Here is a 26,390-nt window from a genome sequence, read left to right as displayed (position 1 = left end):
TCTCCCAGTATTCCTCCGGAAGATCCAGAATATTCGGTAAAGTGGTCAATTATTTAAATTCGTCCCAAAACGCTGCGATTTTTTCTAAACGGTTGGTGGAAGCATTGTCAGAGAAAAATCAGAGCAAGCATCACTAATTGACCTTAAGTGGTCTCCCAGTGTTCTTCCGGAAGATCCGGAACATCCGGTAAAGTGGTCAATTTTTAAATTACGTCCCAGCGAGTTTTTCTAAAACGTCTGTGGTAGCATTGTGAGAGCAAAATCAATGCAAGCACCACTCATTGACCAGTGGATAATCCAGTGAAGTGGTCATATTTAATGGTTTTATAATGCATCCCAGAAACTGCGATTTTTCCTATACCGTTTGTACAGGCAAACCTCAATGAGTCGATAATGAAGACTCGTTTAAATATCGAGACGTGGAATAGAGAATCATTGAAAATCTGTTTGAAGGGACCATCACAGTAACCCAGAATATTTTTTTCAATATGGCATATTTTGCCTCCATGAGTCGATATCGAGTCATAGAACATCAACTCATAGAGGTTTGACTGTAATAGTAATGCCAGAGTTAAATCAATGCGAGCATCTCCCATTGACGCCTGTTGGCCACCTAGTAATCCTCCGGGAGCTTTAGAATATCCGGAGAAGTGGTAAATTTCTGTAATTCAACTCAGAAAGCTGCAACATTCTGAAAATCGCTTGTTGTAAAAATGGCAGAGCTAATTCAATATAACAACCAGTCGTTCTCCTCGGATGGTGCTCTAGAAGTTCTAGTTGTAATTCAGCAACAATCGGCTTTGAAAAAGTCGCAGCTTTCTGTGACGAATTTCAAAATTTAACCACTTTACCGGATGTTCCGAAACTCCCGGAGGACCACTGGGAGGACGCCAAGGGTCAAGCAAGCGTCAATCAGCATTGATTTTTCTGTCATATTGCGATTACGAAAGATGATGAACATTTGGCATGTCGCTAGAATGAATAGATGTATTAAGCGGTGACTTCACACGTGGTTCAGAATCCGGATAATCCGCGGTCTACCTGGTGGCCAGGGCACTCCAAAGAGCTAAATTGTCCTCTTTCGCAATGCACTTATCGCCGTGATAATTTTTGTAGAGGGTTCCACCATTCTAAATGTAATGGATCCGACGATAAATCTTCACGAATATGTTAGTTCCGGAGTGATGCTAAACTTTCCGGAGTGTTGCAATATTCAAAGCAGGTGTTGCAATACTTATTTTTGCGCTTCCATACTTTTGGCGGGTAGTGTATGCGTTAGGATATTCTTTAGTGATTTTAGACACAAACTCAAGCTGACGATGAGCTTGCTTGGGTAGCTTGCTTGGATTGTGTAGATACCGCTGGGCTGGGGACAAGTCGTGGTTGATTCAGAAGACCATTTTATTCAAACTCCAGGACAGAACTCGGAGATCCTACAACATCTCATACGCCAGTATTTGATATGCAAATGAAAACCAAATACTCGAAGGACATAATTGGCATAATACTGCGTCTGGGAACATTATAAAAGTCGTGGTTGATTCGGTAGATCATTTGATAAAAACTGCTGCACAATTTAGAGATCTTGCAACATCTCCTATGCCACATCTCATATGAGATTTGAGACGCAAATGGAATACAAATACTCAAAGCACATGATTGGGTTGATACGCAGCTTGGAACATCATGTAAGTTGTGGTTGATTCGGTAGACCATTAGATTCAAATTCCAGGACAATTCGGACATCCTAGAACATATATTTTATTATCATACTATACATTACATTCAATTTAGCAAGTTCACAGAAGACAGCATGCTTTTGAATATTTTCTGTAGTTTCTCACACCCTGCACCGAATAATCACCGTATGCATAACAGGGATGCTCAAAATATGTGATCCATGATCAATAGATGGAAAATATAATTTATGATAAAAAAATATGATTATATCTCAATTAGTTGCATATTATTCGGCAACTCGGCCGTACGAAAACCATTTTTTTTTGTTAAATATCTTGGCTGTGCATATGCACAGCATATGTTTCGAAATGGACAAATTGATATGAAATTTGCGAAAAAGAATCCACGTGTCTTGGAGGGACGCGAACCCTCAACCTCCTACTCTCTAGATAGGCGTGATAACCCCTACACAACAAGACCACTTAAAGGTCACGTTTGCGGAAAAGCCATCAGAATCCGAGTACCAACCTCCACCGCGGTTAGCTCTCTTTTTTGCAAATTGAATATCTTTCGGATGCTTGATTTGTCCAATCTCCACATGGGCTTTACTATTGTATATCCACAGCCAAGCGAGTGCACATTGTTTATTAAACGAGAGGATCGCACTCCATGCCCCCCAGTAACTGTCTGGGCGGGACGGTATAGAATGCGAATTCAATCGCACTCTGCTGTGCCAAAGGCTTGCTTGGCTAAAGCATTTGATGAGTTTGATTGCCTTTTACGTAAGCGGTCGCGTGATTATATCACCAAAATTGCATTTTATAAATGCTTTGCTTCATTCCCATATCTATAGCGAAAAACTAAACACCCCTAGACACAATAATTTACAATGCCACTAAGAGAGATGGCTAAGAGATTGATAAAAAAAACATGAGAAACCTGAGAAAATCTGTTTTATAGCCATTTAAAAATTTAGTTACAAAGATTATCGGCACGAATGTATCCGCGAAAGTTTTTTCAGCGAATGTATCCTAGTGTTAAGAGCTTAAATGCAGCACTTAAAAAATCACATCATTTTTACATTAAATTTTCACTAAAAGAATAATCAAGGAAGGAACTGAAACAGGCATATGAAAATAGTCTATAGAAAACAAATGAAAACCGAGGGAAAAAAATAATAAATTGTAAATAAATAAAAATAAAATATACGAGAAAGGTAAAAAATAGAAGAAGATTTAGAAAATGGGAGGAGATGTTTTGACTTTGATGTAAATATTTCGAATAAATCAAATTTGGCAGGTACTGTGGTCAAGGTTTATGTGTCAATATAACGTTTGTTTTATGATTCTTTCTATTGGTTTATTGATATTATTTTATTTTATCTCGTTTCAGCAAGCGAGTAATGGCGCTTTAGCCTAGGCATTAGTTGTCAGATATACCTCTGTCCCATCCCTGGAAGTTGGATCAGTAAGAAGAGACACTAGCCCCTTAGCAAAGTTACTACCAACATTAATTTTCATATAAAGCTTGATTCAGAGTCTATTATATATAGAGTTACGCAAAAAGTGAAGCCAAATCTACCTATTGAACTGTCAAACCGTCTACCTATCGAGCAAAGTAAACAAATGCTTGTTGGTAAGGCGGAAGTATTGTTATCGCCTAATGATTATTATGGAGAATTAAAACGCATGAATTGAAATGTATTAGATTTGTTCTAGAAACAGCTTCAAAAAACTTCAATACACCCACCAATAAAGTAGCAACAAGAAACTCACGTGTTTGCACTCTGTGGGTGACTTGGTTATCGAATTAAAAAGCTTTAGCAGTGAACACTCCCGTGAAGTCACTTTAAGGGTTGAACAAAAATGAAAGTTGCAAACAGAATAACAAGAAGATCATTCAGAATAAGTGTAAGAAGATCCTCTTTGCGCAACTCTATATAATAGACTCTGGCTTGATTCACTTAGTATTTGACCGTTTCTTTCCAATTACTGCGGCGCCTCTGGTGACCGTACCGAAAAGTAAAATACATCACATCGTTGCGGAAGGTTTGTTTAATTTATGGTGAAAGTTTCATAACTATTTTTTTTTATTTTTTTTTGTAAATGGCCCACCACTTCCCCCACACCAAGAAACTCGCACAGAGAGCTTCCTGGCAATGGACGCATCTAATTTCTAAACAAGGAAGATTAACATAGAAATACAAATAAATTTAAATGCTTAGGTATGTGTGATGAACAATTACAACAATAAGTTAATCAGGGTGTACCCAGTGGAAACTAAATTCCTTTTAAGGGATCCCTATAAACACAAAAAGTATACATATATAGTTGGAAAAACGACGAAAAATTATAATAAAAGTACTTTAAGGATAGTTCATGGTTAAATGATCATTTCAAAGATATTCACATATTTAATGTTTTAGATACAGTTTCAATCTGGCTTTAAATATGTTTGTATTCGAGACTTGTTTCAACTCGTTAGGTAATATGTTGTACTTTTGAGAACCAATAAAAGTGATTCTTCTCTGTCCAAGATTAGTTTTAGCCTGGGTTCGGACTAAGTGATGTGCTTGTCTTGTATTCTGGAGTTGATTATTCAATGTAATCGGTAAGTTATTATGGATGCCTGTGTAATATATTATATCATGCACATAAGTACATGTTTGAAGCTCACAAAGACCACGAATAGGAAGAATTTTATGGCTTTCATTATTATATAAGCTAATTGTGGGATACAAACGAGGAAGATTGAAAATATGTTTCAAACAACGATTCTGCAATGTGTGAAGCCGTTTGAGTTTGGATTTACATGCATTGCCCCATACTATGTTCAGATACTGTAATATGCAGTGAATGCAAGCTTAATAATAATTCAATAGAGCGGTCTGCGATACAAAGGACTTAACTTTCCTGATGACACCACATAATACTGATACTTTCTGCTCAACATTCGCGATGTGGTTATTCCATGAAAAAGTAGGGTCCAGGATAATACCAAGGTATTTGAATGCATTGACTTGATGCTCACGATCAAAAGATATCGGAAATGGAATGCGAGAGATGGGAACAAATTTTGCACACTCACGTTGGAAATCCAACATGGTCAGGAGGAACGATTTCAAAGTATCTTAAATTAACAAAATTGACTGTAAAAACTATCAAACGTTATCGGGAATCACAATTGCTGGATCGCGTGGAACAAAACAACCGTAGAAATTGAATAAACGACCAGAATCTACAAGTGGAAGTTTTCAGAGCAGTTCGGAACATTTCTGGGATTTCCTCCGTGATTTAGCAAAAAGGTTAAGCTCAAATAATCTGACGGCGCGAAGGTTTCAAGTCGTATGATGTCAGTAAGCATCCCAACAGGACCCTGAAACAGAACCTGGTTGCCAAACATCGCGCAAGAATGCTGGTCGAGCAAGTTCTGACGAAATACAATTGATGTATTTTGATGGGCGATGAAATTAATATTAAAATGGACTTTCAATTCCCGGGACACAAGTTTTACCTTGCCAAACGGAAGGGTAATGTCCCAGGAAAATTCAAATATGTCTATGCAGGCAAGATTGCCCACGAATTGATGGTATGTCAAAGCATCTGCAGTTGTGGAAAGAAAACTAAAGTGTTCATCACTACTGGAGCAACCATAAATGGGCAAATATACAAGGAGGAGTGTCTTCAGAAGCGATTTTTGCAATCCATTCAATCCCCCGACTGTCCGGCGTTGCTTTGGCCTGACTTAACAAGCTGCCATTACAGACGGGACGTAATGGAATGGTATGAACCGAATGATAATGACGTTATTGAAAAAACTATCAACAGATCAAGTTGACCGTTCTACTGTGCTAAAAATAACGAGTGGTATTGAGAGAAAAGTCCGAGAATTCATCCGAAATGCCAACGAATAATTTTTCGATATTTTTTCCTCAAAAGTTTACTAAATTCCATGTATAATAAAACCTGAACCACCTTTTTATGTGCTTTTTCGGCAAAGAAATGTCTAATTTCGTGCGGCCAAATACTAAGTTGATCAAGATTTACCCCCTCAATAAGAAACGGTTGGTAAGGCTGTCCCCATTTCTTCCTTTAATGAATTCAGAACTCTTCGGTGATCTTTTAATTCATTACTGAATAACCTGATCACCGAGGAATAATAAATTATCTTCAAAACTCGAGCCTGCACGATGGGCCTGGCCGAGTTAATATTTGTGTCGTACTTATGATGTTCGGCAAATCTTAATACTGTCAAGAAAATGCTCGGATATACAACCAACATTTCCAGGATGCTTTTCAATACTGGTTCTGCAAGTGCGGAAACAAGACAAGATAAAATATATTTCCACCTAATCAGTCTTGGATATAGACTAACATATTATAGAACAGGACTCTCCTAGGGCCCTAGCGATAAGACACGCGGCTACAAAGCAAGACCAGGCCGAGGGTGGCTGGGTTCGATTTCCGCTGCTGGTCTAGGTAATTTTCGGATTGCAAATTATCTCGACTTTCCTGGGCTTAGAAGTATCATCGTGTTAGCCTCATGGTATACGAATGCAAAAATGGAACCATGTCCATGAACCTCGCAGTTAATAACTGTGGAAGTGCTGAATGAACATCAAGCTGCGAGGCGGCAATGTCCCAGTGAGGGATGTAATGCCAATAAGAAGAAGAAGAGAATAGGATTTTCACTTGTCCGGCGCAGAAGAATGATACTACCCAGCGTTGTTCATTTTCAAATCAGGATTTTAGAATCGAATCGATTTCATGAAATATTTTTGGCTTTTTTTAATACTGGTGTACCATATAATGCCTGATGTGCAAAATTCGAACATAAAAAAACTTCTTGTGCTTGTAATAAGACGAGTTTGTACCATCCCATTTAATAGCACCACTTGATTGTATCTTGACAGATACGTATTTTGACCTCAACAGTAAGGTCGTCTTCAGTGTCTCGTACTTGACTCGACTTGAGTCAGTGAAGTCGAGTCAAGTACGAGACACTGAAGACGACCTTACTGTTGAGGTCGAAATACGTATCTGTCAAGATACAATTAAGTGGTGGAATTAAATGGGATTGTACAAACTCGTCTTATGACAAGTGAAGACATTCCACTAAAAAGCTCAAAATAATTTTCTTAACTTCTTGTGTCTAAACTTCATTCCGATGTTTTCTTTTTTGTCTTGATAGTCATACACATGTTTTATCTTTTGATTAAAGCTCATTAGAATAAAAAAATCTATAATGTTGATTGTTTTCTCTATTACCTTTCAAGGTGACGCTTTACGTTTTTGCTTGCAAAACAATAAAAAAAAAGGTTTCCTCTCATATTCGCATAACGTAACATATGTAATTTAAGCCCTATATCTTATAAATTTCAACAAGTCTTAATCCATACCTCAATATTTTGACTTGTTTTTGCATGTCATCGAGCAATGGGCAAACTCGTCGTGCCGAAAATTATGTCATCCTATGAGAGTTAAACTATGAACACGACAAAACTAGTTTTCACCCGTCTGTAGCCTGACTCCCAATCTGAAGGGGTTATTGACATTGAACTCTTACTTGGAATGCGACAACGCATGCATTCAACCGTTCGGTCTGTACCGCATCCATTATTAGCTGTCCTATAGTGCATTTCGAACTAAGTTCGCTACCGGCCGTGATGCTTTAGCATTCAATAGCTTCAGCCAAACCAACAAAAAAATCAAACTAAACGATCACCGGCCACTTCACGCCACCTATCATCGGTTATCGCTCATTTCCAAAAAAAATATCCTACCCCAATATCTTCATCTCTATGCGGTTCAAGTTCAACCTCTCTAGCGAACCATACCAACGATAGCCCTAATGACACTTGCCGTGAACATCTCGGATGGGGGATCCACACATAAGTTCGATTGTGTCAACTGTGTGTGTTGGGCATTTCGGTGGCTGATGACAGTTGCTACCATCTATTACTTAGCCAACATCTAGTAGATCGGTTTTGAATATTTTGGCAGTCATCGAAGCGTTTGCCAGATAAGCTAGACAAACCTGTTGACCGGGTTAGTAATTTATGATTAGATAAAAATCTAGATTTTAGTATAGTTTGTGTGGTAGAATCGTATGTCGTAACCGTTGAGCATTACCAGCTCAGATTCCTATACCATCTGGTATCCACGATTGAATTTCAAAAACGATCAGTTGCAATCAATGCGGTATCATCTTATCATATTCAAGGAAATATCTTACTTTTCGAATAGCGGTCGGTGTTTATTTATCGGCTGTTAAATCAGTTTGCTTCACACATCGGATGTGACATTTTGCACCTCTTATTTCATAGACAAATTGGCTTTAGAAGACACGAACTGCAACATAACTAATTGGTCAGTCGATAAAATCTAAGGTCATTGCAAAACGGGCTGTTTTATGATCAAAATTTGGAAAAAAAAATCTATAAATTCCAACACTTTATGTATGATACATGAGTGTTTTATCAAAAATGAGCGTTTCAATGACAAGACTACTTCATGCTTGCCTTGGCTCGGATGGTGGGATGCCAAGAAAAACAAATTAATTCAGCGCCATTCTCTCATAAAGGTGCACTGAATTCTTGATAAATACCTCAACCTATTTTGGGTTACTAATCAAATTTGAAAAATTAGTTCTTCTACAACATAAAACATTAATTAGCTAGAATATCAGACCGGAACTGTATTACTGGAATAGATTTGACCATAAAAAGACGAGTATTAATCCTCTTGGAGGTTAATTGGGCTTGAAGGTCGCAAACAACAAATATATTTTAAATTCTTAGTAAAGTCCTACCATCCACTACGGATCTGTTTTTGCCTGATCTATTTGTCAAAAAATTAAGCCAATACAGTGCATCCAGCGCCGTAGCGTGTGGTTGACCAGGTTGGCCCCCGCCAAGGGCGCCAGGCTTTAGGGGGGCGCAAAAATCAAGAATGTCGCTATGGGAAATGATCACGAATATTCTCAAACTCACTGGTTCAAAGTGATTCAGATTCAAGCGATCAGACTATTTCCTCGGTAATAAACGATTCCGCAATCAACTGTTCAATTAGTAACCGGGCTCAAGGGGCACGTTTCCTTCAATTTAGGAGTTTTATGCCATCGCCTCCACTACTGTCTTTTGCATAATTCATTTGACGGATTAGGAAAAAAAGAAAAAAGATAGAAGAGGAAATGCAAATGGCAAGGAGTACGGAACATGCTTCTGGGGAGGAAGCCCTGAAGGGAGAATGTTCAATACGCTAAAGGCAAAACACAGAGTAGACTGTATAAAACGTATACACGGAAGTAGTTTTAGGGATTTTGTGTGAATTTGAGAAAAAAAAAACAAATTTTACAGAAAAAAAAACTATTTGAGGTCCGAAAACGATCGTATTTGATCCAGTGACATTTCCGATACTATTAAACCAGAATCTTGTATGAGTTCAATGGTGAACGTCACTCATCTTACAGCATACAGAATACAAGAATTTGCATCAACAGATTTCAATAAGATCCAACAGTGCCACCGACAGACTGAAGACTATTCTGGCCATTAATCAATTCACTTGGGTTTTTCTTGATACGACTAGGTCCAATCGTTATTCCGACCATCTACCAATTCACTCCAGAGTTGAAGTTGCGATTCTGAAGGTTGGATGACCTGCAAGTAAGTTAAGTAAGTTAGGTCCGATAGCGCTCCAATCACCGACCAGCACACATTTTTGGCCTAGCTTGATCCACTTGTGCGTGAATTCAAAAAATCAGGAAAATTTCAATGGATTTCTAGAAGTTTTACGACTTTTAGTAATCCTTACTTCCTACCCCTATATTGGAACATTTGAAGGTTATAGAGGTGTAATTCATAAAGAAATAATTAGGTATACCACGCAAATGATTGTTTTTAATTCTCCCTACTTTTATTGCGTTTTTTGTTTTGAACATCTGCAAGAAAGGGGCGTCCAGTAAGGTTTCGCCAAGGGCGCCAGAAGTCCACGCTACGGCTCTGAGTACATCATAGCATTATGTCTGTTTTGAAGAAACATACGCATGTCCCAGAAATAGTGCTACGTTTTTAAATGATCATCTGTCATTCTGGTAGTACTCAAATTGTGGAATTAATTGGAATAGAGCCAACTCGTCTATAATGGCAAGTACTCCATACTGGAAATTCATCCTCAATCAATTAAGAAGTAAATGCATTTTGTTTCTAAATTTTCCCAGTTGTTTCATACATATCATTGAATTTTTACTTTTTGCTGTGTTTATAACATTAGATATTATAAATTTATTTACTTTTGGAGATGTTTGGGAAAATTATCATGAACACAATTGAGCGTAGAGTGTTTGGGGCCTTCGATTCAAAAGTGTTTCATTGTGTGAACGGAACTTAGGCAAGCATGGACACGTGATATACATATCATCGAGTTCAAAAAATCTACTGATTAAGAAAATTGAATCCTTTCCCGGAAACTCAGGATAAGCGAGAAGAAATTCAATTCGTATAAGCTATTGTGGTGTTGGTTTCAAGCTTATTAGTTCTGTGATGGTCTCACAATCGCACGCATATCTAATTTAATTCGAAGACCATATTATCATGAAGTGGTCTTCGTTTAATTGCTCATGGTTTCCAGTCCAGGGTATTGATACCGTTTCGATGTTAGTCTCGTAAATCCGATTTCGAGCGATGGTGCTATTTGTTGTAAGAGAAGATATTTACTAATTAGTTTATTAGTTATTTACTTATTAGTTTATTAGTTTACGTATTAGTTTATTAGTTAGAAGTTTTTTAGAAGTTACGAAATATTCATGCCCAGGAAACTGACGGAAGTCAGCCTTGACGTAGGTAAACAACTTAGTAAGTAGAAAAATTCTTCTTTATTTAAACATTTTTAAAATATACACCCAGGTTTTTTTTTACACGGTTTGGTTTTAGTCGTTTAAGACCCTCAGCGTCAATAAAACAATGAGTTAACCCCACGAAAAAATTCACAAAAAATCAAAGAAAATTCAGGGGGTATTTTAAAAGCTGTGAAAATTCAGGTTGACCGAGAAATTAATGAATTCCAACCGCGTAAAAAAAAACCTGGATGTAATGTATCATGACGGCCTTCAGGAGGCACTTGTGAGTTTTTTTTAATTTGCTAACCTGGCTTTGGGACAGTTCGTCGAATGACGTTTAGTCGAATGACATTTAGTCGAAAATACATTTGGTCGAAGGGACATTTAGTCGAATGGACATTTAGTCGAATGGAAATTTAGTCAAATGGACATTTAGTCGACTGGACATTTGGTCGAATGGACATTTAGTCGAAAGGACATGAAGTCGAAAGGACATTTAGTCGAAAGGACATTTTGTCGAATGGAAATTTAGTCGAATGTTGAAAGTGTTTAGTCGGTAATAGGTAATTAGTTACATAGATAACTCGTCAATAGATTTTTGGTTAAATCTGAATAAATAATCTACAAGATACATTGATAAACTGATTAGAGGAATACAGTGGACGTGAGGAAGTTCAATCAGCAGCGGAAGAAACGAATACGGATGCTGTTGCGGGACCACTGAGCACCCTCTCGTCTCACTTAAGTGAGTTCAGTTCGGCCAGTAGCCGTCACTGTCAACGTCGCACGAGCATAGATGTCAATGGATGAGGGAGCATAAAACGAGAACGGACTGTCATACAGAGAAAGCAAAACGTGGATTGAAAGCGAAAGTGATAGTTACTGACCCATAAATCTAAATTGCTTATTATACGATTATTCTCTTAAACTATTATATAAAAACTAGTAACGTTAAAATTAAATATTAAATGATTATTTTGTAATTATTGAACAAGGTGATTATATGAACATGCAATTGTCTTACCAGCTATATGTATACTTAACCCTAAACTTATTCTAGATAGTACAAAAGTTGTTAGTACGGCAAAAGGTAGTGTTAGTTCATGCTAATTGAATTAAATTTGCCTACAAGTAAGTAGTACTTAAAACTAAAGTGAACTTATGTCTAAAGAATGAATTATTGTCATATAGGACGCTACAAACACATAATTGGAGAAATTGTTTCGGATAAGGGCATAGAAGAAGAAAACGATAATGTAAGTTAACATTTGTATTTTTGTATGACAAAAAACGAATCATTCCAATATATTACAGCTTTGAAGCTGCATATTAGCTGCTATCTGGATTGTTTTCCTTCCCGTCCGAACAGATGCTAATGAGGATTTCTCACCTGAGCCAACAGAAACTTCTGGAGTCCCTGGTGGATTATAGTTGTTGAATTGAAAACCTACATAAATAGCAAAATATTAGGTACTGATGGTGAAATATTATTTTGCCAATACTTCATCGTAGTCGGCTTTGGAACATTAAGTCTAATGACATTTCGTCGAAAGGACGTTTAGTCTAATTTCGTCTAATGGTTTTCTTATTCTTTTCATTGAATCTTTTTCTTTCACTCAATATTTATACAATAAGCTGCGAATAAAATTCCAACCATAAATCGATAATTATTGGCCGAAAATTTAATTCCGGCCAAATGGTCATATGACCTAATCTATTCGACGTCATGTCTATTGACGAAACATCATTCAACTGATTTTTTTTTGATCAGGTGGAATAGATTCATCGTAGTCGGTTAGAGGGGTTCGCCAAAGTCGATATCCAGTCGGGAATATTCTCGGAATATTCACCGTTTTCGTATTATTTATTCTTTTTATGAACCCATCATTCTTTGAACAATATTGGAGCGATAATTATGTGACTTTTATGAACACCACAATAAATCATTCATTTTTAAATTGTTTTTGACTAAAGTTCTTTTTTTCAAATGACCATTCGACAAAACGTCATTAGACTAAATGTACCAAGAATTTTAACTCGAAAATCTGTTTTTGAACAAACGTTATTCAACCAAATGTACGAAGATTCTTCATTCTAAAATCTGATTTCGACTAAATGTCCATTCGTCCAAATATCCATTCGACGTAGTGTCCTTTCGACCAAATGTCCTTCGTCTCTAGTGGATTAAAAAATCATTTTCGACTAAATGTCACTTCGACCAATCGTCCATTCGACGTAATGTCCTTTCGACCAAATGTCATTCGACCAAATGTCATTCGACGAAATGTCTTTCGGCGAAATGGTATAGAACCGCTAACCTAACCACTATGTACATTAATATTTACAATAAAAATTTGATAACCTAGATTGGAACTAGCGCCCTAATTGGAGCCTGATACGAATGCAAGCAACGGACCCTAAATTTTTCTTTACACTCACGAAAGCGTTCATGTAAGGTTTTCATTACGGCCAGACGGTGGATCTCTGATGTTATTGTCCTCAGGAATTTGTTTTGGACCCGTCGAAGTATGAGGTGGTGGGTTTTAGCGCAGCTCTCCCAGACCGGCATGCCATATTCGATCACAGGGAGGATGATTTGCTTGTAGACAGCAAGCTTATTTTTCAGGGACAATGACGACCGGCGGTTGATCAAAGGGTACAGTAGTTTCAACAAAACGTTACACTTTGTCACCGTTTTGTCAACCTGTTGCCTGAAAATAAGCTTGCTGTCGGGGGTCAAGCCAAGGTAGTCGTCCTCATTGGCCCATTCCACAGTTGTGCCATTGAGGATGATTTTACAGTCCCCAGGCGGAACAAGTTTAGGGGATTTGGAGTGGGGGAAAATGATGACCTGGGTCTTCGCCGCGTTGATACAGATCTTCCAGCTGGTGAGGTACTCTGTCAGGGCATCCAGGCCTCTTTGGAGTTTTGCCACTAGCGCTCTGATCACTCTACCGTTGTAGACCATGGAGATGTCATCTGCGAACAGAGACAGAATGCTGCTTTCTGGAGGTTCTGGCATGTCGGAGGTGAACAGATTGAAAAGCAGGGGCCCGAGGATACTGCCCTGGGGGACGCCTGCGACGATGTTGGGCGCATTGGAACTCGCTCCGCTGATTGAGACCCGGAATGTCCTTGCCGACAGGTAATTGTTGATGATTTTCACCAGGTAGCTGGGAAGATTGTAGCGTTGTAGTTTGTACACCAGGCCATCATGCCATACATTGTCAAATGCCTTCTCGACATCGAGTAAGGCCATGGCTGATGTTTTTGAGACAAACTTGTTCCGTCTGAGGACGTTGGTAACTCGAGTCAGTTGGTGTACAGTTGACCGACCGCGTCGGAAACCAAACTGTTCCTCGAGCAGGTGAACAACTTCGTGTAAAGTTTCCGGGTTTTGCAGTGGTGTTATGCTTTTCATTTCGGTTTGGGGCTTTTTGCACCTTGTAAACATGTAACCCAGCACCACAAAACACAAAAAAATACAAACAAATACAAACAGACGTAACAACTTGAACATTTTTCTGAAAAATCCATCTCCCAACTCCTCTACCACCATATTGCGTGCATGTTACACGAAACAATGTTTTGTATGACATTGTCACCAGAAGGCGCTGAAGTGAAATGTCAAACTCGAAGGATTACGACGCTAGCGCCACTAGTTGTGAAACGCACAACCAATCAAATTCAAATTGATCGTTGAAGTCATGGTCGATGGTAATTTCTCTAGTGTTACGTCTGTTTGTCTGTGCCAGCACGTTTCATGGTTTTTTCATGGTTTGGCAATTTCTCGTTCCAATGATATAATTAGAACCACTGTATGTAATCTGCAGATGTAAACAATACACTATGAATAAGATTTGGTCAAATTTTCAGGTTTCTAACTCATACGGTTCAAAAGTTATAAGAGATTTTCGGTGTGCCATTTTTATCGAATGCACCCTTTATGTTACTTTTTAGACGGAAACGTGCCAAAACTGCCCGTTTTCCCAAAAAACGTAAAAAATTTTGTTTGAACGCCCACCCCTCCCTACAACAAACTAAAAAATCAAAACCGTCCAAATTATAAAAATATAGGCTATAAGCTGTGTATTCATCATATTTTACACGCCCAAATCGAAAATAGGCCTTTTGGTAGTTTTGGCAACTCTTTTATATGGGGCTGTCCTATTGTGATATGTAAAAAAATACTGAACGTGGTCAAACAATGGGCCTCCCAGATTCCCACTCAACACGACCTGGGAAAGTCACATTAAAGAGTCGTGCAAAATTATATCTCCTTTCCATCCAGTCTTCATGAGTGATGAAAGGATTGATTTTAAATCTTTCAAAATACTTAGTCGAGTCAAGTACGAGACACTGAAGACGGCCTTACTGTTGAGGTCGAAATACGTATCTGTCAAGATACAATTAAGTGGTGGAATTCAATGGGATTGTACAAACTCGTCTTATGACAAGTGAAGACTAAAAAGCTCAAAATAATTTTCTTAACTTTCAAAATAGTAAGATGACTCCTAAGATCTCCATCAAACAATGTTTTTGTCCTTGTCAATCTTAGGGAGGATGCAAATAAGACAAATAAGACAAAACAGAGAAATAAGACAGATAAGACATATTAGACAAATAAACCAAATAATAGAATCATTTGTTTGAGAAATTGCATACATTTATTTTACACAATTTCGAGAAAACAACAAAAAATGTTTTTGAACAAATTGGCACCGAAACTTGCGATTTTTACGATACCGATCAATAGTTTTTAGAAAAACTCAACACCCTGGAGCACTTCCAGTACAAAAACTGCAAACAGTACTTCATAAGTGCTTGTTTTTTTCTACCCGAATACGTATTTTTGGACGAGAAATCAGAATATATATAAATCTCATTTTAGCCAAAAATGTCACATAGGGGAATTCGGAGACGAGCCAGCCTCGGGCTGAAAGTCTCTTTAATAAAGATACAAAAAAAAAAAAAAAAAAAAAACATAGGGGAATTGTGGGTAAAACCGACACTGCGGGTAAAAACAACACCACTTCAAATCTCTGATTTCAAGTGATTATCGGACAGAATTTCGACACACTTTGAATAAACGTTTGATTTCTTGTATTTCTAGTCATTTTGTAACTGGCGGAGACGTGTAAGAGTCATAATAAACAGGCAATTAGCATTGATCACCATTGAGGAGATGAGTTATGTAAAATTTTGGCATCAGTGTATAAGCTTTTTCGACAATAATTTGTTGATTTTCAGTATTTAATCCATCTCTGATCCATAATTGAACATCATTTTTTGTATGTTGTGGAAAAATAGTTTTCTTTTCTAATTATAAACATCCACATGTATCTCATCATTATTATGTTATCAGTTGAGATAAATTCGACACCTGCCATCGAATCACGAAATACCTCTGTTTTATTAGACACATCATTCGCATAATATAATTCAAGTATTGGAAAAGGGGCGCCGGGGAATATAACTTAATCATTGACTGATTACTTACCATGTCATCATTGGGCGTGACAATAGGTCTAAGGGGTAATATTGAGTCATCAAGGAAAACCTGCAGGTCGGATAACAAGAGCACTAAAAGAAGAATACGGTTTCTAGGCTTATTTTGCTCTTAGATATATTCAATCCGTTCTCTAGTGTTGTTCTTTCGTGATCCATTTCCTCCTGTAGACATGTAACTTGTCACCTACGGAACTAGCCATATTCATTTCTTATCATAGCTGCACCATACCTACGCATTTATTTTAAAACGCCGTTATAAACAACTTTTTGAAATTAGTGAAATTTAAATGTAGGTCAATATTTACAGTAGTTAGAAAATTTGATTCTAACATTCTTATACTCTATATATTTTTTACCCGACCCACCAAAGAAACTAAATAAAATATGATATGTGGTGATGATTTTAAATATATAAAATTTTGTTTAACCATCGTTTATGAGTGACCCCTAAACATGAATTTCATACACAAATATAAAAATAAATGTTGTTAAACATTTTCAATTATGTTGTAACATCATTTAGAATTGTTCTGATGTTCGATTCCATAACGAATTGATGTGTCGGTTTTACCCTCATGTGGTGTCGATCTTACCCGCACCCTAGCTGTTTAGACTGGATGAAAGACTGTTCGCGTTTCCATCATAAATCAAATTCTATCAAGAAATATTGTCCTGAGACCTCATGGACTGATGCATGAAGAGCCAAAGTATGCTTGTATGAAATTTCTAGATCGGAAAATTGATTCATAGATCGGGGAACTGTAAAGTTGCTTAAGGTGTCGGTTTTACCCACTTTTCCCCTAAGCAGTTTCTCAATCAAACGGTTAAATTATTTCCTTATTTTCCTCCAGGTCCAGGAATACTTCCGGACACTCCTCCAAAAAATCCTCCGGATATTTCTCCAGCAGAGGCCCTTTTTAGCCGTGCGGTAAGATGCGCGGTTACAAAGCAAGACCATGCTGAGGGTGGCTAGGTTCGATTCCCGGTGCCGCTCTAGGCAATTTTCGGATTGGAAATTGTCTCGACTTCCCTGGGCATAAAAGTATCATCGTGATAGCCTCATGATATACGAATGCAAAAATGGTAACCTGGCTTAGAAACCTCGCAGTTAATAACTGTGGAAGTGCTTAATGAACACTAAGCTGCGAGGCGGCTCTGTCCCAGTGTAGGGATGTAATGCCAATAAGAAGAAGAAGAAGAATTTCTCCAGGAATTCTCTTGGATATTCCTCCAGGAATTCCCCTGGATTTTTCTTCAAGGAATTCCTCCGGATATTCCTCCAAGAATTCGTCCAGATACTCGTCCAAAAAATCTTTCGGACATACCTTCAGAACACGCAAAAGAATCTTGCAAGATTGAAACAACTATTCCGATTGTTGCATCAAACAACGAGGATATTGTTTCAATGTTGTTGCTTTAGCATGTTCACATTCTTTATTCAAGTGAACATTATTGTTGTTTCAATCTAGTATCGCATAATTGAAGCATTAATATTATCGTTCTTTTGACAACCATGTCATGATTTAGAAAATTGCCAGGGTTTGCAGAAATCGCTCTCAACAGAAAATGAACAACGATAAAAGAGAGGCAAAAACTGTTCCGAATCATAACAAGCCATGATAACAAGTTTATCAAACTTGTATACAAGTGCGAAAAAACAGAATCGGATAGGCAGCCCCACAGAAAAATGGTGATTCTCGCTTTGTTTCCGCTCCTTTCGTGTTGGTTACTACACAGCTGTGTAGATCAAGTTGAAATCCATCATCAGAGCCACTGCTCCCCGCATTTGGAGCTTTCTAAAAGAAATCTATCATGGGGTATAGCAACCCTAATCAGTTCTCTATCATGACAGCTTGCGAAAAAAGTCTCTCATGGTATGCTACATATCGTATATGTATACAGAGATGATAAGTGAGAGACTTGTTCTTTCTCTTTAGGATTCAATCCCTGATTAAATGTTAAGTTGAGCCTACGAAAAAATCCACAAAAATCTAGGAAAGGCGGTAGCGAAATAGTTGTGGAAGTTGTGGGCCGAGAAAATATTTAAATCCATTCACGTAAAATGCTACCCACGTGCAGATTAAATATTTTACAAACAGGGATGTAGGTAGACGATTGGCTTCCAGAAATTCGGGTTGACAACTGAGCCGTGAACCCTTGGCTTATGAACTCCAAGAAGAAGATTGAAGAAAACCAATGCCAAAACCAAAGTTTGCGACACCAACTTTGAGCTAATTCTTAATTTTTGGGGTCATCGTTCGAAGCATAAGCGCTTGTAATAGTTTTGCTGCTTCCATATTATTTACTGATGCATTTTGTACCCCAATCAATCTTTTTGCCACAACTATAACGCTTGAAAGTTCGGCCGGTATCATAGTTAGCTAAGATGGGTAACAGTTTCAAGAATCTGATTATTCGTACATCTATCATAAAGACAGACAATTTTTACTATTCGAACGAGGTGTTAAATGCCATAATGATAGAAACATTTTACCACTAATAGAACAGATACCCTATAATCCATGTTTCCGATTCGGACTAGAAGACATTTCAGCATAGCTGTACGCTAAGCTGCGCATTGGCGGTTGTGGTCATCATAAATCTCAACATGGCACGGATATTTCCCCTGTTGGCATCGACGATCCCATGATATAGTCCGTGTCAGCTAGATCATGGCTACAAGATTGTGGGCAAATATTACTAATCTCCAATCTACATCGAAGAGGCGTTAGATTTTTGGGCTGCTAGCAACAATCAAAACATGTGTTACAAAACCTCATTTGAATGCAGATATGATGCGCTAGACCTCTATCTGGGTAGAGGGTCAGCTTTTTCTTGTCGCAGCTTTTTTTTCTTGCGTCTATTTGTCCTACCACCGCCGGTTTTTTGAAGGATGCGTTCGCTCTCCGGTCGATAGGGTTTGAATATATAAATATGCACCGGTCAACGATGAATGACATCAGTGTCGTCGAAAACCGTTGTACGAGAGTAACTCGAAGCGCATAGTTTAGTGAGCAACAAATCGATCATAAATCAGAATGAAATTCGCCGTTGTATTCGCTGCCGTTCTGGCTATCGCCGTTGCTGCCCCAGTGGAAGATCGGGACGCACAAGTGTTGCAGTACGAGAACGACAACCAGGGACTGGATGGATATAATTTCAAGTTAGTTTCGTGAAAATGTGATAACTATCTAAAAACTGTGGATTACAAGTGAAGTGCTTCATGGGAATTTTGTTTTTTGTTGTTGTTTGGATTCTATTTAGATACGAGACAAGCAACGGACTCCAGCGAGTAGAACAGGCTCAGTTGAAGAGTTTCGGTGACGATGTCAGCGCGTTGGTCGTACGAGGAATGTACTCCTACCAGGGACCTGATGGGCAGACCTACACCGTGAACTACGTTGCCGATGAAAATGGTTTCCAGCCAGAAGCTCCCCATCTACCACATGCCTAAACTGTACCTCAAATTTAGTGTAATTGTTAATACTTCTGCTAGTGATGGTAAAAAATAAAAAGCATTAAAACTGATGTAAATAATTTCAAACGCAATATTTGTTATTGACTATTATCGTAATTTCCTACTCAAAATCACACAAGAAGAAGTACGCAGATGTTTTCGAGTTTTATCTCCGGTTTGTTGTTAATTGCCTGATTCGAATCATCCCGTGAACGAAATGACATGATTTAGTGACAAAGCCAATTAAGTAGGGGAAGAGGCCCCAAAACGCCCCCCCGATGCAAAACGCCTTTTGTGGTTTCCCTCATATTTACCGTCATTAAGATGTCCGTAACAAAACTAGATCTAAAATTATGTAGGATAGGCGAAGAAAGTTTCAAAATAGTGCATGGGAAGGTCGGAAAAACCGAAAATTTCCACATTTTGAAGAAACATCTAGCATTTTGGCGAGGCAAAACGCCCTAGTGGCAATAACCTACAAAGTACTTGCGTCTCCACGGACTATCCATACTAGAATGCTGATTCGCCGAGCGTGGTACTTTGTTCCCTAGGAGCCGCCAGCTGAAAGGCGTTTTGCCTCATGAGTTTTCCGGCAACAAAATATCACCACTTTTTTGAAATGTGAATATTATCAATATGATTGAGATTTTTACCAATTTTTGAATGGCATCAACTAGCTATCTTGTTTAACTGATGCATAATGTAAAAATACCCATGAATAGCGTTACAAATAAGACAATAGAGCAGTGTTTGCTTAGCTAGGGCGTATTGCCCCCCCTTCCCCTTCCAAGCAACCATTATGCCAAATGTACTTCCCAACTCGTGATTTATGCTACGCCGCCAGATGCCGTTCCCAAATGCCGTTCTACTGTTTACCGCCGAGTATTTTTTGCTGTATTTTACGCTCAAATACTCTGGAAGCTCTCTGATTAGGCACAAGGTACACTTGTACACAAACTCTTCTACAACATCAAACATGTCACCATCCAGCACAACCTCACTACCCCATCACTAATGAACCCACGATGATTGCCAGCGACCATGTAGGGAAATGGTTCGGCACTTCATCCCACAGCTCCTATTTCGATCCCATCAAAAACAAAGCAATGAAAAGGAATTTAGTTTGTTTCTTATTTTTGTGATTTTTTTTACTAGTGAACACGCGTGTTAGCAAAAGAAGCGACGAGATTGGAGTTGTATTTCTTTGTTACAGTTCCCCTATTTTGTTTTGCGATTTCAATCATCGTTGTCTCCCTTTAAACATTGCTTATGTACCTGACCCCCAAATTCATGGAAAACTTAATTTCTTTCCCCAGAAATACTTTAAAATTTCTTTGGGAAATTTGTCAGATTTTTTTTGGGGAATTTTTCGAAATTTCCTTGGCAATCTGTTTTTCCACTGCCTCAGCAAAAACTTTGGAATTTCTTTATAAAACTCTTCAAAATTTCTAAGGGAAAACTTTCGAGAAATTTTATTTTAGTTTTCGGAGTTTCCTGAAGATCAGTATGGATTTTTTTTGCATTTTTGCTTCTAGAGGCTTTATGTTATCGTTAATTTAAACATCTGACTCAATACGTTACCATATAGTCTGAAAGCTGCCGAAAGAGTTAGCTGAAGAATAAGCATTGCTGGAAATATTACAACTCTTCGAAGATTGATTTTTGAAATCATATGCAAAGAATCAATGTTTCTGGCAGCACTATCTGGTGAACTGTGGTTGTTAGACGGCAAAATCATTTCTCTTTCCGGAATTTTCCTTAATTTTTAATCCGAATAACTACAATTTGTTCCTCAGCCCTAGAAGATTAAAAATTTTGAAATAACGCTCAGTTGAATGATTGGTACACGTAGTTTGGCAGTGCTAGCAGAATAAACATTTTTTTAAAGCTTTATTTAAGTGATTAATTTTGGTCGTCGTTCCAGCAAGGATCCTTCTTCTGTAAAGTTTTTTGGCATCCTTAGGGTCAACCTTTAACGCAATATCTCACATGGTTTAGGAAAATCTGAATTCTCTAGGAGTTAAAATGCAATAAATACAATTAATTGAATAGCAAATATTATCCATTTATTTTCAAAATACAGAAAATAAAATTATTATCTCAAAGAAGACCATTTTTATGATGTTTGTTTTTGGTCTACTATTTTCATATTTTGGTAATATACATATACAGTTGACAATTTTCGATTCCTTGGTGAGTTACTGAGAGCTCATGGTTGTCGTCAAATCACATTTGCGTGCTGTGAAGTGTGGGTTTAATTGCCGTGGTAGTAAGATAAAAACTTTTCGTGGATAATTCTCCTCTGGTCGACTAGTATTCACATTAAGCTTTTCTTCTGCCTTGTGCATAATTACAAAATTCGTTTGAAAATAGCATCCAACGTTCTTTGCCATTTTCAACCCTCTTACCTCCCACTTGTCACAAATAGTCACAAATCACTTACCCTCTCCTTCTGTACGTACAAGTATCATTTACATAATGATTTGCCTTTTTCATACACTATTTTTCCACAACAACATAGTGAAAGTCTACTTCCTTATGAGCTACTTTATTTTCCCATTTTCGTACACTAAGCGTACTGAAAGGCTATAGTTTAGCTCCGAAGACAAACTTTTTATAGAAGGCCCGGGGACCCATAGTGTTGTATACCAATCGACTCAGCTCGACAAATTGAGGTGATGTTTGTGTGTATGCGCAGAAAAGTTTCACCCACTTTTTAGGCACTTGCCCTTAACCGATTTGCTCACAACATGTTGCATTTTACGGGAAATCCTGTCCCATTGTTTCCTATTTGAATTTGATTGGACTATGGGCTCGAAACATATGGTCAAAATACTATTTTCAAAATGCACGAGAAATGCACCATTTCCGCAAGGTGAATTAATCAAGGTTTTAGATAATCATATCGTTTCTTCTGTCGTAATTGCCTCTCGTATGTCTTTATTTTGCTGTTTTTAAGCAAATATTTGTTTCTATGATTGAAACACAAGTCTTTTTTTCCGGTTCACTTAATTTAACGTTATTTTGTAAGAATAAAACAGTATAAAAAAGATTTCGGCTCCGTAACGCTAACAGCAAGTACATTATTTTCTATTCAAAGTTACATGTTTTACAATTTCTTTTTCTTTTTTAAAAACACTCTAGCAAAAAGGGTAAAGGTTAGGTATGCATAACAAAATCTTATGTGATTGATAAGTTCCATATGAATCATATAACATTCAAAACTCTATAACTCGAGAACGGCTCATAATACCTTGGGGTTTCGAGTGTTTCTTATGCAAAATTCTCTGGAGAACACGATGCTGGTGTTATTTTCCAAATAAAAATATACTCATTGGCAGAAAAATACAATTTTATACTTAAAACGCAAAAACAATACAGATGGCAACACTTCAACTGAAAATCGTTATTTTTCTCAAAAAGTTTGAAGAATTTTCTTCAAAATGCATAATAAGAAGTCATTTTTAGCTTTAAAACTGTCCGAGATATGAGTCGTTCAAAAATATGGTTTTTACAAATCGTCAAAAACGGGTGGTGCTCGCGTTTGCCGAGGGGTCCAATCATCAAATAAATTTGGATTTTTACATATAATCGGTAGATAAACAAATCCACAATCGATTACAAGTGGTTCGGTCACTTGGTATGGAATGACCCTATAGGTACTTAGTATACGAGAAAGGCAAAAAATTGGTAAAAAGTGATATTCAAAAGACATTATCCTTAATTGTTATGCCTCATTTGGATTCATGACTTGTTCTGCATAAAGCAATAAAATTAATGTGTTTCCGTTTGTCTGGAATTAGGAAACGGTAAATGTAATTCATTTTTGAAAGTAGGAGGTTTCCCGAAATAAAACAGTGGTGAATGTGATTCTTAACCCGTATCGGCCTGAGTGAAGGAAAAAAAATCAAATCACTGCCATTTCGTCATTTTTTGTCGTATTGGCCTGGTTTTATCACTGTTCTGCTCGTACGGATACATGTTGGGACTTGTGATGTGGTCCTCCTATCCGGAGTTATTCCGGTGGGTCACTGGGTCAAGTGCAGTAAATATGACAACTTACTTTTTGGGCTCTATAGGGAAACTGGACACACATGATCCCCACTTTTTGTTTAGGATATTTCTCGATGTAACATGCACAGATTTGCACACTTCTTGATGGACTTGATAACGAATTTATCAGTCGAAATCAGTCGAAAATTTGGTATTAATATTGTTGGTATTAAGGTGGTTATACAACAAAGCCACAAATCGACCATCTTGGAAACCACGTGCTTTTTCTAGTGATTTTTCAAGAGAACGAATTGAAAGAACAACAACGCCCATGGGGATGAATCATCCGTAGATCGTTTGCTTACTTATTCTAAATAATCGACTTTAATTTCAGCATTGTACGTTAATCATTACGCTAGATTTGAACTTTTTGTAATATGAGTAGAAAACCGAGTGGTGAATTTGTAATTCACCACATGACTTGATTGTATAATCACCTTAAGCAATGCAAGTATTTTAGTTCTCGAATAGAGTAATAGTGACAGATAGAATGTCTGCTATAGCAACAAAATTGGCCATTTTCTCCACTAACTCCACTTTTCTTTCTAACCATCCAATCCACTAAAGGACAGTGGTCATATCACGACAACCATGATGTTCCCAAGAGGATCTTTCTTTGTGATTGATACAGTTATGATACCAAAAATGGTTGATCGATACATAAATATATCTTTGTAATTTTAGAATCTAATTATTCTATTAAATCTCTGAAAATTGGCCACACTGCAAATGCCATGGCCATCCCTGAGTACCTGTTTTGGGACCAATAAAAAAAGACTGTGATACCGCCATCGGGGGTTACAATGGGTCTGGGGGTGAGAATGGGTCATCGTTCTCACCGACAGTCTAGAGGTAGTAGAGCAAAATTGTTCAAAAAGGTCTCTTATATTTTGGTCTTATTGCCCTCAGATGCATTCAATCTATTCTAAAAGCATTCTAAGTAGCTGAAACAGTGACCCATTCTCACCCCTATTTGACCCATTGCCTCCCCCGACGACGGTACATCGAGATCGCCAGACTACTACCAATACCACAACCGTGATCATACCAGGATGATGACTTCAATACTTCATACATCAATATGGTACTATCACGCATCATCATTTTTGTAGTGCGTGTTATTAGCTTGAGCTTGAGCTTGATTGACTGCTCGTAGTTGCTACTCCATTATGACCAGATCAGCTGTTCTTGCACAGGGAACCAACAGATGTTTGCTTGGGACTAGCACACATCTTCAATGTACAAGTACTGGTGATCTCATTTGTTAGGTCATATTATGTCATATTGGCGCCTGCCACGTCAGAATGCAAGTCAATGTAGGGAAGGGGGAGGAAATGATGATGCAATCACTCGCCCACTGCAAGCCGAATATACCTCTGCACTTGCCACGAGTTCATGCGGAATTTGTTGGAATTTCTGGGTTAGGTTGGAGAGACAGAGGTCCGTCTTGGTTAACGAGCTGCCAATGTGATAGATAGGAGAATGTAACTGATGGAATTTCTAATTGGATGTAGGAAACGAGCTCTATAAGTTCATTTCCAATTCTAGCAGATTGCTGTTAGAATACTCAAATTGAAGGTATAGGAATAGTAATGGAAACGGTATGGAAGTCCATTTCCAGTTCTAGCGATTGCTAGAACATGAGAAATTAAGAGAAAGATACAAAGTAGGAGAATGGAACGGACCTGGGATTGAATTCACGACCTCCTGCGTATGAGGCAGAAGCAGTAGCCATATGACTACCAAGCCCGCTTCGAAGCATGAGAGATCACGCACTGAACTAATTATTTTTATTACCAGCCGCGCAATGCAGAACACAATAATTCGGCCGACCGCGCGATCATTCTGCTGTCCGAAACATGAGAGATCACGCACTGAACTGATTATTTTTATTACCGGCCGCGCAATGCAGAACACAATATTTCGTCCGACCACGCGATCGTTCTGCTGTCCGAAACATGAGAGATCACGCACTGAACTGATTATTTTTATTACCGGCCGCGCAATGCAGAACACAATAATTCGGCCGACCGCGCGATCGTTCTGCTGTCCGAAACATGAGAGATCACGCACTGAACTCTCATCATCATTTTTGTAGTGCGTGTTATTATTACACAAATGCGATTTCTCTTCAACGACTGACCAAAAGATATTGAATGAGCCTATCATTAAAATTCTTTAAGAAGATTTACAAATAAATGGTGATTGTAAGTAAACTTCTCCTAGTTCGAACGGAAAAAAATAATACCAGATCGAACAATACTGATTTTAAGCCCTGTGATTTATTGAGTATTTTCAAAGCTTAATTTACATTCTTTTTCATTGAAAATAACGTTAAAATGCATTTAATAAAACTAATCAAAACTAAGTAGGGGTAATGACGGCTTTGGCAGGTTTTGTTCTATTATTGGCAGGGGTTTTTTTTTTATGAATGATTATGCTCAAATTTGGCCCAAACATTCTTTGCATATCAAAGAATATTGTGGCCAAATTTCATAAAATTCGGTCGACAAAAACCCCCCTGCCAATAATAAAACAAAACCTGCCAAAGCCGTCTGTTCCCCTATGTTCAACTACACTTTGTTCTGGTTTATAGAATAAGGCTATTGAGAAATTCAAATTGAGCCTGTATTGTCTGATTGACAAAATTAAAGAGAAATAAAATTTGTTTATACCTTTTAACTAGTAAAGAATTCTAATAGATCAATTAGTTACAGACAATACAATAATATGCGACGGTATACAACAAACGCCTTAATATATGCAATATCGGGATCATATGTGTCCAAACTGTGGGGGATCAAGTGTGTCCATGTTGAGTATTTATCTTGTTTTGTTTTTTGTATTCAAT

The 26,390-nt window shown here is 37.8% G+C and overlaps 1 protein-coding gene across 1 annotated transcript; it reads left to right on the top strand.

Moving 5' to 3' along the window:
• The first annotated feature begins 18,992 nt into the window (after positions 1-18,992).
• On the top strand, positions 18,993-19,573 carry LOC134214279 (flexible cuticle protein 12-like). The gene is made up of 2 exons (XM_062693684.1): positions 18,993-19,192; positions 19,294-19,573. Exons 1-2 carry the CDS (start codon positions 19,068-19,070, stop codon positions 19,481-19,483), a joined length of 315 nt encoding a protein of 104 aa, XP_062549668.1. The 5' UTR covers positions 18,993-19,067; the 3' UTR covers positions 19,484-19,573.
• The last annotated feature ends 6,817 nt before the right edge of the window (positions 19,574-26,390 follow it).

The sequence above is a fragment of the Armigeres subalbatus genome, chromosome 2 (genome assembly GCF_024139115.2).
Source record: "Armigeres subalbatus isolate Guangzhou_Male chromosome 2, GZ_Asu_2, whole genome shotgun sequence".
NCBI classification, from domain to species: domain Eukaryota; kingdom Metazoa; phylum Arthropoda; class Insecta; order Diptera; family Culicidae; genus Armigeres; species Armigeres subalbatus.
Note: the sequence above shows the minus strand (reverse complement) of the source record. Positions and strands in the feature narration are given on the sequence as shown.

Bases quoted from the DNA above. Each gene is read 5' to 3' on its own strand.
- LOC134214279 (XM_062693684.1), top strand. From the start codon at position 19,068: ATGAAATTCGCCGTTGTATTCGCTGCCGTTCTGGCTATCGCCGTTGCT. The intron at 19,193-19,293 runs GTTAGTTTCGTG...GATTCTATTTAG, and splicing joins CTGGATGGATATAATTTCAA to ATACGAGACAAGCAACGGAC.